Source organism: Palaemon carinicauda, chromosome 17 (assembly GCF_036898095.1).
Source record: "Palaemon carinicauda isolate YSFRI2023 chromosome 17, ASM3689809v2, whole genome shotgun sequence".
Lineage (NCBI taxonomy): Eukaryota > Metazoa > Arthropoda > Malacostraca > Decapoda > Palaemonidae > Palaemon > Palaemon carinicauda.
The window spans coordinates 66,664,911-66,683,605 of record NC_090741.1 but is presented as its reverse complement, the minus strand read 5'-3'; the positions used below and the strand labels follow the sequence as shown (position 1 = coordinate 66,683,605).

General features: G+C 41.3%; 1 protein-coding gene across 2 annotated transcripts in view; it reads right to left on the bottom strand.

The window, feature by feature from the left end:
• LOC137656839 (integrin alpha-PS3-like) overlaps positions 1-18,695 on the bottom strand; it is a 114,799-nt gene that overhangs the window by 13,370 nt on the left and 82,734 nt on the right. For both annotated transcript variants that reach the window (XM_068391171.1, XM_068391173.1), the window contains exons 18-21: positions 11,744-11,845; positions 4,869-5,038; positions 3,289-3,464; positions 2,805-2,901 (exon numbers count right to left, since the gene is read on the bottom strand). In XM_068391171.1, coding sequence (XP_068247272.1) covers positions 2,805-2,901; positions 3,289-3,464; positions 4,869-5,038; positions 11,744-11,845 — 545 coding nt within the window. The remainder of the gene's footprint in view (positions 1-2,804; positions 2,902-3,288; positions 3,465-4,868; positions 5,039-11,743; positions 11,846-18,695) is intronic.

The window sequence follows — 18,695 nt, the reverse complement described above, 5'->3', positions numbered from 1 at the left end:
TAGATGACGATCTAATTACCACATGACCATTATTGTTAGGGGTGAAACTGGGTAGTTTAGGCCTGAAATACAGAAGGTCCTTGACTTACAAACTTAGTAGGTTCCAAGAAGCTGTTTGTAAGTTGAAGTTTTGTTAAATTTTGTCCTATGTTAGTCCTAACCTGACTGCCATGCCTACAATTTCCAGCTATAAAAGTTGGCTAATAGTCCCGTTTCATATGAAATAAATATAAGGCTATTGCAAATGCTGTTTTGCCAACTGTATTAAATGATGAAGTATTGTTGTATTATAGTATTTCTTTATCTTATTACAGTATACTAAGTTTTGATACAATATCTGAGACTTACGATTTCAGTTGGATTTGTGTTTGTGTCTCTGGATGTTTCTAAGTCGACTGTTTGTAAGTTGAGGACCTTCTGTATCACTGAATCTAGATTTAAGTTGATTTATGAGCTACTCAAAAAAAATTTATTGGTTTTATTCGCCACAAAATAAAAGAATTGAGAGATAAATGCTTTACAGTATTATTAAGAAACAGTTCTTTGCATACTATGATGAAAAAATTGCATCAGAACATACCTAAAAAACTTGTTGGTTTATCGTAAGATTTCTAGTCCGCTAAGCCTGAACACTGATCCTATTTCCAACTGGATTGTTAGTCTTGTGCACATACTGAGGTCAAAATGTCACCCATATGTAATGGTTTAAGACCTCTGTAACACATCTTTCACAATTTCTAGTTTCAAAATCTGAGTCTTTGCTGTATTTGCTTGATAACATGGATACTGAACTGGCTCTTTGGACAAGGGAAGATCGGAGGTTGAAGGATCCGGTAACCTTCTTTGAATACAGCTAGCACCCATGGATCGGGTCGAAGGCTTTCCCAAATGCCATAGAACTGAAAGCACCATCACATCATTCTCCAATACGATCTTCGAATCATGTTGGCAACTTTCCCGGAACATTTGTTCGAGCGGAAACTGATGGTCTACCACTGTTACAAAAGGAATTGCTTGGTGACAATTTTAAAGAGGTTGAAGCTGTTGGCTTAAAGGTGGAAACTTGAGTATTCTTAGAAAAATACCTCATATCAACAATTTGAGTCATTGTATCCACAAGAACTATTATTTTATCAATCTTGTCTCATCCAAAACATGACCCAAATAAGGGAAAGAAATTAATGAATGTTTCAAGCCTCAGAGACACTCTCCACCATTGAGGAACATACTTGTTTTCTCTTTATCACAAAACACTCAAAGGCTTCAATCCCCTCAGAAGCCCCATTTGAAACAGTTTTATTTAAATAAGTCAGATAATCCAAAATCAAATTCAAAATCTGATGGCCTGCAAATTTCTCTTCCATAAGTCTAACAATAACCCTCGATATAGAATCTGCAAAGGAGAGTATTTCAAGAACACTTCCTACTTTATTACCCAATAACAGCATTTCCTTAGTAAACCATCTTACAAACCCTGAATTTGAAGTTTTTTTAGTCAATAAGCATTAATGATGGGGTCAAGGCAGGAAATTAAATTGTTATTGGCACTATATGAAAACCAGAATTATCAGCTTTTTTGTTTATTTGAGATAACATTTTATTGATTCTACCTACAATGGAAGGGGAGATTTGAGTGGTATAAATAATCTTGGAGGTACTGTAGCTGTCTCCGAAGACTTTGAAGAATAAGCAGCATCAGAACTTATCTTAAGCAACGTATTTGGATATTTTTCAGCAATAAAGGAATCATACGATACTCCTAGCCATCTACATATGAAATATGAGGTTGCTTAAGAGCACTTACTTAAAAGAGTGGAGGGATTTTAGGATCCAGACTACTAGCTCAATCTTCAACCTCACAATCTAGTTGTCATTTGAGCAACTAAGATGTTGGGAATGCGAGAGTTTGCAGCAGATGGGTTTCAAGTAAATAAAGAATTCCAGGCTTTATGAGGGGAGCTTGAGTCTGTAACTTTGTGCACAATCAAAACCCTAACTGAATGGAACACTTTCACCATTAGAACCAACTTGAGAAGCCAGGTTAGGGTGAGCAACTGGGCAGGTAAGGTCAGAATTACTGCCCATAATGGAGGATTCATTGGCCTTCTAAGATTTCACTAGAGAAACTAAAGAAGTTTTTGAAGCTCATTGTTATCAAAACTTGGTTTGTTAAATGCTATGTTAGAAAATGCAGCTGGTGTGTCATTATCATCATCTTCCTCATTATCATTAACTAGCCTAATCTTCTCGGAATTTCCCCTTGAACTAAAATAAAGTTTTCTTTTGTGCATAGAGGTTTTCATGTGATTGGCTACCATTGAAACATACTATGCCATGAAAGGAACAATGAGGCCTTGTTATTCCTTGTAACAGTTATTTAAACCACATTACTGTCCTTGACACGAGACACAAAAGAAGGGAGTATCACGATTGCCCAGAAACAATTCACTTAAACAATCTAAACAGTAGCTGCCAAGAAATCTAGACGAAGACAAGTTTACATGCACCAAAATCTGAACATTCTAGAGGATAGGTGTGTCAAACTGACAAGGAGACTGAAGAGACAAAGATCCTCTGGTGGGTTCCAGCTTTGCTTCTTGCCATAAACAGCAAGATTGTCTCATTATTCTACTAGCGGTATGAGTCTATTGAAAGAAAAGAAAATTGGAATTTATTTCTTATTTTTGGGGTAGGTTAAATATCAATAAAACTGAGCTTCCAGAGAAGATGCAATATGAACATCAGGGGAGGTTCATTGAAATAATTATGCTTTTGTAGTGAATAAAACTCAATAATATACACACTTGTTGCCCTGGAAGATCAACTGTGGATTAAGAGAAACAATCGAAGCTCGGGCACTACTCATCACACTGGCACCCACACGAGCCGAAATATGACTAGCTGTAATTGGAGAAATGGAAAAAAAGAGGTTAAAGGGAAGCGAAAGATTACATTACTTGATAAACATTTTTATACAGTAATTTCAGTAGCAAAAATACATGAAGGACACACTTTGGTATAATTCCAAATTAAACAGCAAATTCACCTATTGAGTTTATCAAGTGAGAAAGATTATATATTTCATTGAAAACAGAATCAGAAGTGAGGAAAGGAAAAATATTTAAGCCAGTAATGCTGAGCTCTTGTTAGGTAAATTCTGTGACTTTGTTTTTTTCAATTTTAAGACAAATTTACAAACTTCGTTGTTGTTATTAGATGCTCGAGTCTTTTAGGCATCAACTAATTCTTATATTTATCTTTTTATAAAACGTTTCAAAATTTGTTTACCTAAAACTCGAAGGTTAACATCCATTCTTATAGAAAGACTTGCAGATCTGGTGTCTCCTGGCCAGGAATTAATGAGACATCTTACTTGAGCACATGATACTTTACTGTTAGTACATGAAAATACTTGTGGTGATTCATGGGAAGAGTTGTGGGGCAGTCCAGTTTCCTCATTAAACCTATGGAGATAGAAAAAAGTTTGATTACTTGAGTACTGTAGTGTAGATATTAAAAACTCTCTAGATATTTATAGAAGTTATAATCATAAAGCTATATTAATCCCCAGTAACTAATATCGTTTCATACAAATTTTATAGTATTGTCCCGTAAAAATAATTCAAACCCTTGAGTGTAGTGTTAAAAAAAAATAAATGAGTCGTTATGGATTTTTTTAGAAGTTCTGTTGTTTACCCAAAATGAAGTTGATTTTGAATAACCTATTTTTATGGGTTTGCATATTTTGAGTTTTTATTGCTTTACCAAACTTACAGGACGACTCAAAAAAAGGGTTCTACAACACAAGCAACTTTTAGATTTAACAATCAAAACAAATGTTATCAGAATTAGACATGAATTGGGCCATATGTTTGAATGACTCCTTGCTTCTTATGCACTTGATTATGTGCATTTTTCTGTATGATAAAGACACAAGTGCATTCCAAATGAGAGATATAAGAGCGAACCAGACAGAAAAACCACAGCTGATGATCCAAAGGTCACCTTAAATGCTCGTCTGAGCAAGAAAGATTTATTTTATGCTACCAAAATCTTTTTCAAATACTGTAGTTGCACATTTCAAACAATACCAGTGTAAGTAAATACTGTACACTATCATCATCTACGCCTATTGACGCAAAGGGCCTCGGTTAGATTTTGCCAGTCGTCTCTATCTTGAGGTTTTAAATCAATACTTCTTCATTCATCATCTATCTCACGTTTCATAGTCCTCAGCCATATAGGCCTGGGTCTTCGAAGTCTTCTAGTGCCTTGTGGAGCCCAGTCAAGCATTTTGTGAACTAATCTTTCTTGGGGGAGTGCGAGGAGCATTCCCAAACCATCTCCATCTACCCCTCACCATGATCTCATCCACATATGGCACTCGAGTAATCTCTCCTATAGTTTCATTTCTAATCTTGTTCTACCATTTAACTCCCAATATTCTTCTGAGGGATTTGTTCTCAAATCTGCTAAATCTGTTGGAGATTGTTTCATTTTCATACCATGACTCATGTCCATATAGTAATACCAATCTCACTACTGTAAACTGATATATATAGGCTGATTAAGTAAATACATTAGTTTGAATATCAGACAGGAACCTCAAATTTGGTGAAATCAATTTTTCTTAAAGTGAAAATAACATTCTAGATTCACATTATCCTTTAAATTTTCATACAGCATTAACTAATTTACCATAATTTCAAGGGCAATGTAATGGAATTACAATATTTATATTTAAACATGGGGTAAGTTGAAATGTTAGGGTAAAGTTTGGGGTATACAATTATCCGCAAGGGAAAAATCATAATCACAATCTACTTTTTTCTTCTATTCATTGGTTGTACGGCTTAAGTAGTACTTACTCTATCAAATGGGCTAGGTTACTCCTCTTTACTTTTGTGGCTGCAGAACGTTCTTCATCATTTGGTGTAAGGGCATCTATGTCATTGCCCTGCCCACCATTTCCAAATTGTGATATTTTTGGAATTGCACCTTTGATATTGCAATAGAAGGACTGGTCCAAGAAATTTGTCTGTTGGTAAAAAATGTTATGGATATGAAAAGTGAATTTTGTGATCTAATATTTGATTATTTACCATTTTTTCAATATTTAACTTAGCCGGTGATTATATAAGCTGCAACTCTGTTGCTCGACAGAAAACTCTACGTTAAAAATCCGCCAGCGATCGCTATGCAGGTAGGGGGTGTACTTCAACAGCGCCATCTGTCGTGCAGGTACTCAGTACTCAATGTAAACAAAGAACTCAATTTTCTCTCTGTCGGGCTACCGGCAAGACCTACTAATTCGCTGTTGTTAACTGGATTTGTTTTCACAACTATTTGGTGAAGTACACTATTCTAGTTTTGAGCTTTCGCTATGCAGGTGTTTTATCTTCATCTCAAAACTTGAACTCGTTTTGGATATATTTAATTATGGTGACAAAGAGAGTATGGACTTTCTTTCACTTTTAAATGGCCGACCCTTCCCTTAGACGGAAGTGTGTTTAGGCTTTTAGTAATTATCTTATCACGTTATAGATCTACAGTATATATTTTATATCTCTCCGCCTTTATTAGGCCTCTTCGATTAACTTTCCATTTATTATAAACATATAAAAATAAATTTTAATGTTTTGTTTATATGCGACCTTTCCTGATAGTAGGCGGTCCTAACTTGGAACCAAAGTTAATCAACGTTGAGCCCTTTATATCGTAATTAGCTTTTAAAGAATTTAAAACTTTTTAAATGTAATATTTTATGAAAGAATTTCTTTGATAGTCTTCGTACTGTTTTCAAAGATTAACTAACGTTTAGTTTTTTATGCTACGCAGTTGTTGACGTTCAGGACGTTCAACATGCGCTCTATCGTTACGATAGAGAGAGAGTGTATCACGGTTTCACTTTGCAGTAAGAGTAAATCGATTCTGACGTTTTGTTCATTCTTTCTTAGCTTTAATGTTTTAAATTCTAATTTAAAGGAACTTTTTATTTGAAAAACCTTTCAGTTTTTTCCTTTAGTCAAATAACATGTTTTTTTGACGATATATAATTGGGCTCTTCTCTTAGGTGCGAAATCAAGAGAGAAAGAGAGAGAGATAGAGACGGAGGGAGAGAGAGGAGAGAAAACGTTCCGTGCAAGCGGGTAACGTTGTTCTCGTGTTACTCTCGTCCCTAGTCTCTGTACGGGGAGGAAGGATAAAACGTTTTTAGGTTTTTATTCTCGTCCCCAGGCTATGTGCGGTGAGAGATTGAAAACGTAGTTATATGAACTAGTGTTTAGTCTCTTTCCCAGCCACTGTTTTTTCTTTTTATCTTAAATATGTTTTCTGTTTTTTGCTGGTATTATGAGCTTGCATTATACGACTAATTTCGCAATTACTACCTTATAATGAAGGGTAGAATTGCGTGTTTCAGGTAGAAATAAGTGCAAAACAGAAAATCGAAGTGATAAAGTGATATGCGCAAAGTGTTACAGTGTTGCGTCCGAGGCGCAAAGTGTTACAGTGTTGCGTCCGAGGGTTCGTCTGTTCGTGCCTGTCGTTCACCTAGTCCGGGACCTCTTGCAAGCTCCCAAGCCCAGGGGAGAAGTAATGTCAAAAGACTTATGGGTTCGAGAGGCCTTGACCAACGAACAGACGTTTTCCCTCTATGGTATCGGGTGTTTCTTACCAAGATCTCCCCTACCATAAGACGAGAGAGACGTCGTTTCTCCTCGCCATCCGTAGGCTTTTCGCATAAGAAACCTGTCACAAGGTTTCGAAGCCCTTAAGCGAAAGTCAGTCCTTTCAGGACAGGTCCAGCGTCCTGGTTACAGCCATTAGGACAGCTCTGACCCTATGCAGTCATCGGATAACTGCTCGCCGCCTAACAAAAGCGTAACACAGACTCCGAAAGTCTTTTTTTGTAGGCAAAGTGTTGCGGTCACAGACGTTACCCTCGTCTATTACCACAACCATTTCCGTTGATCCTTAAGGGGTTGTATGGCAAAACATGCAGTATATGCTTGCCTCCCTTATGGAAGACTATTCTGCCGATTAGTCCGTTGAGTCTAGCCGTTTATCTCATCGATATCCTGGCTTTCAGCCAACCTAACGTTCCTTTGTGCTTACTGTTGACGTTGGCGTAGCTTAGTCACGTCAGTCAGGTTGTTTAGAACCACACTCGATGCGGTCTCGTGTGGTTTTTCAGCCGCATTTGGACGTTAGGCCACTTGCTGATGCTCCTGTTGACGTTCTAGACGTTCACTAACAATCGGAGTTGACTTGTTTTGACGCTGTGCGTCAACCTCCGCATTCTAGAGTTGTTTTGACTGCTCAGTCTAGGCAGTCAAAGCAGTCTCGAGTGGACGCTGTACGTCCTCACGCACCTGTTGTGGTTGACAGTTCAGTTGTTGACAGTTCACAGACTGTCAAGCAGTTACATGACGTTGCGTTCTGGTCCGCTACTAATGCACCAGTGAGAGACTCAGCTTTTATCGGACAAGGTTCCTGTAGATGAGGAAGTTGCTGTTCTCCCTCCTACTGATATTCCCTTGAGGACTCTGTCAGATGGAGAGGAGCCTTAAGCTGCTTAGCCTCCTATGGACTTTGATTAAATCATGATGATTTTTTTTAAGGATCTTCGTCCGGATCTTGTAACTGCTGCTCCTCGTTCGCCTAAACGTCAGAGCTTACACTAGGCCTAGCTACTTCGAAGCCGTTGTTTTTAAGCTAGTGCTCTCTCGCTCTCCTAGAGAGCGTTACGTTGGCTAGGCGACTGGTTTTTCACCAGGAGGAGTTTGGGGGATACAGCCTTTGCTTTCCCTTCTTTTAAACTGGTTTATAGAGCGAGAGTCTGATATGACACGAGAGAAGTTCTCGGCTTGGGAGTTCATGCCTCTGCCCAGATAGACTTCTCAATTCTGGTAGACTCTCCCTGGCGCCTAGCCAGGAGACGCTCCAAGTTGTTTACAGGTCAACTTCTCAGCTGTTGTCGAGCCTTTGAAGTTTTGCTGTACTATTATGTCACGCATAACAAGGCTTTCAGGGATGGTAAACGGTTCCGCCTCAGTCGCTAACCCCGTCTGTTGCCACACCTGCTCCCGTAGACCCTAAATGGGCTTTGCTGCAAGACATGCAGTCCAAGCTTGCGTCCTTGATAGAGGACTTAAATGCGGAGAAGAACCTTCTGGCCAACAACCTTCCAACCGGTCGGTTGTGCGCCCTGTTGACGCTGAGGTAACCTACTCGCGTCTGCCAGTTGAGGTGGTTCCTCCACCGATGCGACCCAGTGTGGGTTGCCAGCCGCACGTTGACGTTAAGCGACGCTCGGAGATGGTTGTTGACGTTCAGGACGTTCAACAACCAGCAGAGGTGACTTGTTGTGACGCAGTGCGTCAACCTCAGCAACCCGGTAGGGTGTTGACTGCACAACCCAGACGGTCTAGACAGTTTCGGGTTGACGCTGTGCTTCCTCGCGCACCCATGGTTGTTGACAGTTCACAGACTGTGCAGCAGTTCCATGATATTGCGTCCGGCTCCGTCACGCATCCAGCCAGTGCGACCGGATTCAGCGAGTCAGACGTTGCCCACTCCGTTGCCGTTTCCTCATCAGTTTCGGATGAGGAACCCTCTGATGAGGACGTTGCTGAACAAGACGATCAGCCCCCAGCCCTGCTATCCATCCAGAAGATGCTGAAGAAGGAACGCTGCTCAGTCAGGCTGTGGATGAGTCTGGTAGGGACGCTGTCATCCGTGGATCAATTTGTGTCACTAGGAAGACTACACCTCCGTCCTCTTCTATACCATCTAGCTTTTCACTGGAAAAAGGACAAGACGCTAGAAGCGGTCTCGATCCCGGTTTCCGAAAAGATAAAGTCTTGTCTGACTTGGTGAAAGGACTATATCAACCTAAGAGAGGGTCTTCCCCTGACTGTTCAGACTCCCAACCACGTTCTCTTCTCGGACGCATCGGACGTAGGCTGGGGTGCGACATTAGACGGTCGGGAATGCTCGGGAATATGGAACTCGAGTCAAAGGACAATGCATTTCAACTGCAAGGAGCTACTGGCAGTACGTCTGGCCTGGAAAAGCTTCAGGTCTCTCCTTCAAGGCAAAGTGGTGGAGGTGAACTCGGACAACACCACGGCTTTGGCGTACATCTCCAAGCAAGGAGGGACCTACTCTCTGACGTTGTACGAGATCGCAAGGGACCTCCTCACCTGGTCAAAAGGTCTAGACATATCACTAGTAACGAGGTTCATCCAAGGCAACTTGAATGTCATGGCAGATTGTCTCAGTCGGAAGGGACTAATAATTCCAACAGAATGGACCCTCCACAAGGATGTATGCAAGAGACTTTGGGCCACCTGGGGCCAGCCAACCATAGATCTCTTTGCAACCTCGATGACCAAGAGGCTCCCAATATTTTGCTCACCAATCCCGGACCCAGCAGCAGTTCATATAGATGCCTTTCTCCTAGATTGGTCACATCTAGATCTATATGCATTCCCTCCGTTCAAGATTGTCAACAAGGTACTGCAGAAGTTCGCCTCTCACGAAGGGACAAGGTTGACGCTAGTTGCTTCCCTCTGGCCCGCGAGAGAATGGTTCACCGAGGTACTTCGATGGCTAGTAGACGTTCCCAGAACACTTCCCCTAAGGGTGGACCTTCTACGTCAGCCACACGTAAAGAAGGTACACCAAGGCCTCCACGCTCTTCGTCTGACTGCCTTCAGACTATCGAAAGACTCTCGAGAGCTAGAGGCTTTTCGAAGGAGGCAGCCAGAGCGATTGCTAGAGCAAGGAGAACATCCACCCTTAGAGTCTACCAATCGAAGTGGGAAATCTTCCGAAACTGGTGCAAGTCAGTATCCGTATCCTCGACCAGTACCTCTGTAACTCAAATAGCTGACTTCCTCTTATATCTGAGGAAAGAACGATCTCTTTCAGCTCCCACTATCAAGGGTTACAGAAGCATGTTGGCATCAGTCTTCCGTCACAGAGGCTTAGATCTTTCCAACAATAAAGATCTACAGGACCTCCTTAAGTCTTTTGAGACCACGAAGGAGCGTCGTTTGGTTACACCTGGTTGGAATTTAGACGTGGTACTAAGATTCCTTATGTCAGACAGGTTCGAACCGCTACAATCAGCCTCCCTGAAAGATCTCACCTTAAAGACTCTTTTCCTGGTATGCTTAGCCACAGCTAAAAGAGTCAGTGAGATTCATGCCTTCAGCAAGAACATCAGATTCTCATCCGAAACGGCTACATGTTCTACAACTTGGTTTTCTAGCCAAAAACGAGCTGCCTTCTCGGCCTTGGCCAATATCGTTCGATATTCCAAACTTATCGTATGGTTGGAAATGAACTAGAAAGAGTCTTATGCCCTGTAAGAGCTCTTAAGTTCTATTTAAAACGAACTAAACCTTTACGAGGCCCGTCTGAAGCTTTATGGTGTTCAGTTAAGAAACCATCTTTGCCTATGTCAAAGAATGCTTTATCCTATTTTATCAGACTGTTAATACGAGAAGCTCATTCCCATCTGAATGAGGAAGACCAAGCTTTGCTGAAGGTAAGGACACACGAAGTTAGAGCTGTCGCAACTTCCGTGGCCTTTAAACCAAATAGATCTCTGCAAAGTATAATCGACGCAACCTATTGGAAAAGCAAGTCAGTGTTCGCGTCTTTTTATCTTAAGAATGTCCAGTCTCTTTACGAGAACTGCTACACTCTGGGACCATTCGTAGCAACGAGTGCAGTAGTGGGTGAGGGCTCAACCACTACAATTCCCTAATTCCATAACCTTTTTAATCTTTCTCTTGAAATGTTTTATTATTGTTTTTGGGTTGTCCGGAAGGCTAAGAAGCCTTTCGCATCCTACTTGATTTGGCGGGTGGTCAAAGTCATTTCTTGAGAAGCGCCTAGATTAGAGGTTTTGATGAGGTCCTGTTGTATGGGTTGCAACCCTTGATACTTCAGCTCCTAGGGGTCGCTCGGCATCCTAAGAGGATCGCGAGGCTCCGTAAGGAAGACGTACTTAAAAAGGCAGAGTAATTGTTCAAGTCGACTTCCTTACCAGGTACTTATTTATTTTAAGTTTGTTATTTTGATAACTGCTAAAATGAAATAAAAAATCCTTAGCTCATAATAATGTAAACATTTATTGCTGGTCTCTACCCACCCCCCTGGGTGTGAATCAGCTTATATAATCACCGGCTAAGTTAAATATTGAAAAATTTTATTTTTATAATAAAATAAATTTTTGAATATACTTACCCGGTGATTATATATTAAAGGACCCTCCCTTCCTCCCCAATAGAGACGCAGTGGACCGAGGAGAAAATTGAGTTCTTTGTTTACATTGAGTACTGAGTACCTGCACGACAGATGGCGCTGTTGAAGTACACCCCCTACCTGCATAGCGATCGCTGGCGGATTTTTAACGTAGAGTTTTCTGTCGAGCAACAGAGTTGCAGCTTATATAATCACCGGGTAAGTATATTCAAAAATTTATTTTATTATAAAAATAACATATTATATTGGCTTGAAATTGTACATAAAGGCAGATTTTAATATTTAAAAAATATTTATGCAGTAGTTTAGACATTTTATTTTATGTTCAGTTTTAGCAAATGCTATGAAATAAGTATTCAAGATTGACAATAATTCTTAAAATCTTTACTTAGATATTTGAAAACTCTTGATAGCAGTAATTGTTTACTTTCTATATAGTATACTATATTATATACTTTCATACCTTTGGTGTATATAATGCTATAAAGCTCACATCTGTAAGATTCACTGGTATATCTATGATAAGTTCAACTCTTTCCAGTGGAGATGGGCCAGACTTCACCAGCTGAAAATAGTAAAATACTGTACATTCTGTATTTTATTACAAAGTTATTACCCAGTATAGTACTGTATATGCTTTCCTCGTTCAAGACGCAGGTACTGTACTGTATGTTGCTTCCCTTTGTTTTTGGTACCACTGTATTTTCCTACACTTTTCTCTTGCCTCTTTGCCTTGCCAGAAATTGTGTTAACATTCCTGCGTCGTTAGCTTTTGCAGAATTTTTTTTTTTTTCGTTTGATTTAACCTTCTGTGTTTTGGTTATGGTAAAGGGGGCTAAATTAAAATACAGTATTAGAATCAAATCTTTTGTTCTACTCATCATTCATTTCTGCAAGCGAAGGTGCAATAAAAATATGTTAACAGCAGTTAACTTATCTACAAAACGGATTTTGAGCGAAACGAAAAATCTATTTTTGGGTGAGATAGCTATGTCGTCCTGATGGAAGGTTCCTTTAAGTAGCTTCCTAGGGTATATTTGACTACAGTTATATTCCCAGATAATTTAACTTAAGGTCTCCAGAATTCTAACTCCTGGCGCGAATATCCTTAAAGTTTCCTTTTAGGATATCGCATAATATCTGGGGACGTATTCTTGACACGCCACATAGCAATCTGCACCCCACATAGCGTTTACGCTTCGAGTGGGAAAAGTGGCAAAATAGAAGAGGAGCTGTTAATAAGGTTCCCTTCCTCCGTTACTGTTTGAGTACACAGATGGCACCATAATCGCCGCCATCTTTATTCCTTGTAGCGTTGAGCCAGTACTTATAGATACAGTATTATTGGGAGGGATCCTGCCAAGGCCTTTCATAGAAAGGAGGGCGGGTCCATCAGGACGACATGGCTATCTTACCCAAAAATAGATTTTTTGCTTCGCTCAAAATCTGTTTTTTGGGCTTGGGTCATGTCGTCCTGATGGAAGTTTACCAGAGCATTAATGTATCCGTGGATTTCCCAGTTGTGCCTTAAACCTCAAGACAATATTTCCTTGGTCATTTAGACCTTAGAGACCTATGACATTACCGTTATATGTCATTACTTCTAATCATGAACCATGTTAGTGCTTCCTGCCCCCTACAGGGAAGAGTCATGCTAGACTCGGGAAAAAGTCTTGAAGTTTGCATGTTTTATATGACCAACCTAGTAACCAAAAGGGCGTACAGGTCTCACTGTATGTCTTAAGCCAAAGTTTGTATTTATAAACCCCACATGGGTATATGTAAGCCACCATAGCATCCAAGGTATATCAGCTTAGCTGTACAGTATACCACAGCAGACCCGTTTCTATCTGTATCAGAACAAGGTAAGCCTGGCCAGAAAAGGTCTGTTTACGTATAGGAACAAATTTACTATATTTGTTCAATGTAATTATGCAGAATAGTAAGGAATAAAAGTAATGCTCAGACATAACTTTATTTATATATAAGTTTATATATGTTTAGGGGGAAATAAGACGCACAAAACCATTAGACATTGTCAGACAATAAACCAAAATTCAGCATACATTTCAAATTAATGTAAAAATGCAAGTGAAATAGAATTTACAAACATTGATCAAACAGAATCAAATCAGAAATACTTGTTTTACCTAAAAAACAAAATTTTATGCCACTCATTTGAAAATTTTTAATAATTTTCTAATGTCTTTCTGAGAAGTCTGTTTATTTACACGTGTAAAAACTTACGGCACTAGTGTTAAGTCTATGTTTCTTCACCTATATACACTGGAACAGTTCGTAATGTCACTTTGATGACATCTTACTTACCATGTTGCACTATAATGTGCCAACATGAACACCCTCGAGAATTATAGTCCCAAATAATTCACTGTTCCTCGCAGCACTAAGCGACAGGTTTTAGAACACTACCTGCCACCACCACGTATTTTTTTAATTCTTGCACTTGCTTCGCGTAGTGTTTGAAAAACACTCTGGATGACTTCCATCCAGTAAACGAGCGAAGGATCTCAAAATCCATAAGCTGGAAAAAGTTTAACGATGAAGCAATTTTCCTAGGATCATGACCTGCGGGTGTACCGTCAGGATCCGCTCTGCGAATAAAGTAGGTGATCTTTGCCCTTAGTTGTTTCAGGGATAAGTTTGAGCCCGATGATTCTCCTGTAAAGAGCTGTCTGTCCTCCCCTGAAGTCTGAAGTTCTACGAAGATAGACCTTTAGACACTCAACTGGACATAGCAAGACATCTTCCTTCAGAAGGCCGATTCTCCAGGGACCCCACCTCTTGTTGGATAGCTCGTTTTTGGCAAGAAATGTTGGGTCGGGAAAGAGATTCAGTTCTTCCGTTTCAGTAAAATGGATATGGCCCTCCTCCCTAGAAAGGGCCACTATCTCACCAACTCTAGCCCCTGAGGTTAGAGCAAACAAGAAAATAACTTTTTGAGTCAAATCTTTCAGAGAGCAATTTTCGTTATTCAAACTTGAAGCTAAATGTAGTACCTTATCCAAACACCATGAAGTGGGCCTTGGAGGTGCTGCCGGCCTAAGCCTAGCACAGGCCTTAGGGATTTTGGTAAAAATTTCATTAGAAAAGTCTACTTGGAAAGCGTAAAGCAAGGGTCTAGTCAAGGCAGATATACACGTAGTTATCGTGTTGGCTGCTAAACCTTGTTTATGAAGGTGAATAAAGAAAGATAAGCAGAAATCTGTTGAGATTTCCTTTGGTTTCTTTGCCTTGACAAAGGCTACCCATTTCTTCCAAGATGACTCATATTGGCTTTTGGTAGATTTAGACTTATATTCCTATAAGAAGTCTATACTCTCTTTTGAGATCCCAAACCTCTTTCTTACTGCTAGGGAGAGAAAATCATGAGATGAAGGTCTTGGGTTTTCTGTAATGAAGCGAAGACAGTCGACTTCTTACTTGTTGAGACAGAACTGGGTCCGGCAGGGGAATCAGCCTCGGCTGTAATTCCAATACTAGAGGGAACCAGTTGCTCCGGGGCCACTTGGGAGCCACTAGGGCTGCTGTTCCTTGAAAAGATCTCAGCTTGTTGAGGATCTTCATTAGCAGGTTGTATGGAGGGAACAGATAAATCCTGCTCCAATTGTTCCAGTCGAGGGACATGGCGTCCACTGCTTCCTCTGGAGGGTCCTTGTGTGGGGTCACGTATCGAGGAAGTTTCTTGTTGTCGCTCGTCGCGAAGAGGTTGATCTGCAGTTCTGGGACTTTATGTAAGATGAAGGAGAATGATCTTGTGTCTAGGGACCATTCAGACTATCGGGGTTAGCCTGGATAGAGCGTCCGCCGTCACATTGCGGAACCCTTGAAGATGAACTGCTGATAAGTGCCATCTCTTCTTTTCTGCCAAGCGGAAGATGGCCAACATTACTTGGTTGAGTTGAGGTGATCTCGAGCCTTGACGATTCAGACATCTCATTACTACCTCGCTGTCCAGAATCAGTCTTATATGGACCGAAGGGCAAGGGGATAATTTCTTCAACGTAAGGAAGACTACCATGGCCTCCAAAATGTTGATGTGGAAGGTCTTGAATAGAGAGGACCAAGTTCCTTGAACTTTCCGATGATGAGAGTGACCTCTCCATCCTTCCAATGATGCGTCCATGTGGATGATGACTGAGGGTGGAGGCGGTTGGAGAGGTGTTGACCTCTTCAAATTTTTGGCCTCCGATCATGGCTTGAGAAGTGATCGAAGTCGGATCGGTATTGGTCTTCTTAGATCTCTTCGAGCGTTTGATGCGTATCTTCTCCAGACTCCTGATGCATCTTTTAGCTGTGCTCTTAGCACTGGGTCTGTCACTGATGCAAATTGGAGGGAGCCCAGCACTCTCCTGTTGGCCTCTTGAAATCCTGTTGGATTTTAGTTGTCTCTTGACAGATCCCGCTATCTCTCCTCTTCGTTAATGGAATGGAAAGGCGATGTGACTGTAAGTTCCAATGTATATCTAGCCATTGAAACTTCTGAGCTGGAGACAGTTGAGACTTTTTGGTGTTGATTTTGAATCCCAGATGTTCCAGGAACTGGATCACTTTCTTGGATGCTTGCATGCATTTCGTCTCGGATGCTGCCCACACCAGCCAATCGTCCTGGTAGGATATTACCTGAGCACCTTGTAGGTGTAGTTGTTGAACGACTGCTTCTGCAAGCTTCGTGAAGATCCTTGGGGCTATGTTTAGTCCGAAGGGCATGGCTCTGAAAGTGTACTTTCTTTTTTGTAGCCTGAATCCTAGGTAGGAGGAGAGTTGGCGATTGATTGGAATTGTGGAGAGAGAGAATTTCATTTGCTTTAGTTTTGCTAAATTGCGCACGCGAGAGAGTGAGTATGTATGTGTGTTTGTGTGTGCGTGTGTTTGTGTGTGCGTGTTTGTGTGTCCGCGGTGTGCGCCGCCGAACAAGTGGTAATTAGCGGAATGATTGTTTGTAGTGGAAAGACTGTCGGTATAATTGAGATTGTTGTTTACATTTTTAGCTAGGTTAGGGCGGTAATGAATGTCTTGGGCAAAAGGATTTTCTATTTGACTGTAGCAGGAGTCGGTTGTGTATTTTTGTTCAGTGACAGCCGGCTTTGAAGTGATTTTTCTTGTATCGCAGTAAGTACTGTTTTATTTATTTTTGTTAGGCGCGATCTTGAATGATAAAAAGTTTATTATTTATCTTTGATTATAGTGCGATAGTTTAGTTAGTTAGGAGTTTTCGTAAGCGTTTTTTCTTTTTATTGCAGGCCGTAATTCCTCCTTTGGATTCCTTTAGACTCCTTGGAGTTTTAGTTTGGCCTGGAAGGTGGTGTTTGCCAGCCGTGTGTATTTTATATGAATCGCTTGATGATGACGACCCGGACCGGACAATGAATGTAGGAATAGACTGCTGCAATACAGAATTTTTGAACGTTGATGACCCGGCTATAAAATAAGGATTTTTCTCACGACAATTGATGATGACGACGGCCACCGCATAAGATTGCACGGTCGAATTGGCCGTACGATATTGTTGGCCAGTGCCAGTAGGCTACAACTTGCAAGGACTGTTGAGTGTGAACCAAGAGGTTCTCTTGGTTTGGCATTACTTTTTTTTGTTGCAGAATATGATTGGTGTTTCAAAGTAATTTATTTAGTCTTAAGTGTGCTTTTGGTACTGTGCGTGGACTGACGGTGTTGGGTATATTAAAAGAATATTGTTTTTTTCCGATTGTTGGCGAGTTTTCGGTACCCTCACTCACCGATATATACAGCAAATTTTGTGTGTTATTTCTGTCTATTGAATTTATGATAAATTGTGATTGTTTCTGGGTTTATGGCATATGGTGGATGGTTTAGTGATAAGTGATTTGTTTTAGTGTTAAGTCAGTTTAATGATTTGTGTTCTGTTTTTGGTTGCGTCTAATATAGTTTTAAGGCTATGTTTTGTTTCCTTGTTCCCTTCGTGCAATAGTCCAGTTAACGTAAAGTAAGGGGTAAGTTTGTGTTGTGGGATATTTTGGAAGTCAGAGTGATCAAAGGTGTGGGGTTTGTTTTTGTTTACATCCCGCCACAGAATGTGCCAATAGGCATCTGCCATGTCTATGGAGACTGTGTATGCCCTTTTGGGCAGCAAGGCCCTTATGTGTTGAAGGGTCAGCATCTTGAACTTGTCGTTTTCTATGAACTTGTTGAGTGGCGAAAAATCCAGAATGACTCTGAGTTTGTCTGAGTCCTTCTTGGGAACACAAAACAGCCTTCCTTGGAAATTGATGGAATTTGCCATCCTTATCACCCGTTTGCTCAAGAGCTCTCGGGTGTATTCTTCCAGGACGGGGGTGGAGTGTTGGAAGAATTGAGGGAATGATGATGGAGCTTTCCTCCAGCTCCAACCCAGTCCGTTCTTGATTAGGCTGTGGGCCCAGGGATCGAAAGTCCAATGATCCCGAAATAGCCGGAGTCTTCCTCCTACCGGAAGCATCTCATTGCTTCTGGTTTCCGGAGGGCTTGCCTCCTTGACCGCGTCCTCCCCTACCCCCTTTTTCTCTTGAGGGACATCTAGAGGAACCTCTGTTTGACCCCCTACCTTTAGGGCGAAAGGTAGTGGTCTGCCTCTCATAGGTGGGAGTGAAGGCTGGTGACTGAGTCACCACCTGCTGGGGAACCATCTGGTAGGTGGGTTGGGGCTGTGCCACCATCTGAGGCACCGCGGTCATGGGAAGTTGTTGTTGTCTAGCTGGGCGAGAAGGCAACCTTGGCCTCTTTGTCTTCCGTTTCGGTTGGGGACCCTCATCCGGGGAAGGCTTCCTCTTGGCCGACATGCCCCTCTTCTGGAGAAGATTCCTATTCTCCGTGGCGGCTTTGTCGACTATTTCTTTGACCACTTCATTTGGGGAGAGGTCTTTCTCCCAGATGTTGGAAGATATCAATTTCCTGGGTTCGTGTCTTACCACAGCCGAGGCAAACACGAACTCCCTACAAGCCCTTCTAGCCCTAGCAAAGCTATAAAAGTCTTTAGTTAGGGTTGCCAAGTGTGTTTTTGCTATGACCATGAACATATCTGGGGACCTATGTTTACTAGCCATTGCTTCCAGGGTCACCTGGAGGGACAGAGAGGCAGTAAGCCTTTCTTTCGTGTCCTGCTCCCTGCGCAGGAGGAAATCTGACAACTTGGGGAGGTTTTCTCTAAACTGACGTCCAGCAATATCGGCCTCCAACTTCCCGACTGAGAAGGTAAGCTGAATATCCTTCCAGTCTTTCTGATCTGTCGGCAGGGCTAGGGAAAGGGGCCTACACTCCTCTAGTGTAGGGCAAGCTTTCCCAGCTTCCACTGCCTTGATCACTGCCTTGAAACCTTTTTCTGCATAGGGGAAGGCCATTGTTGCTGGAGCAAGAAAGGAAGGGTGTTTGTTACTCAGGGC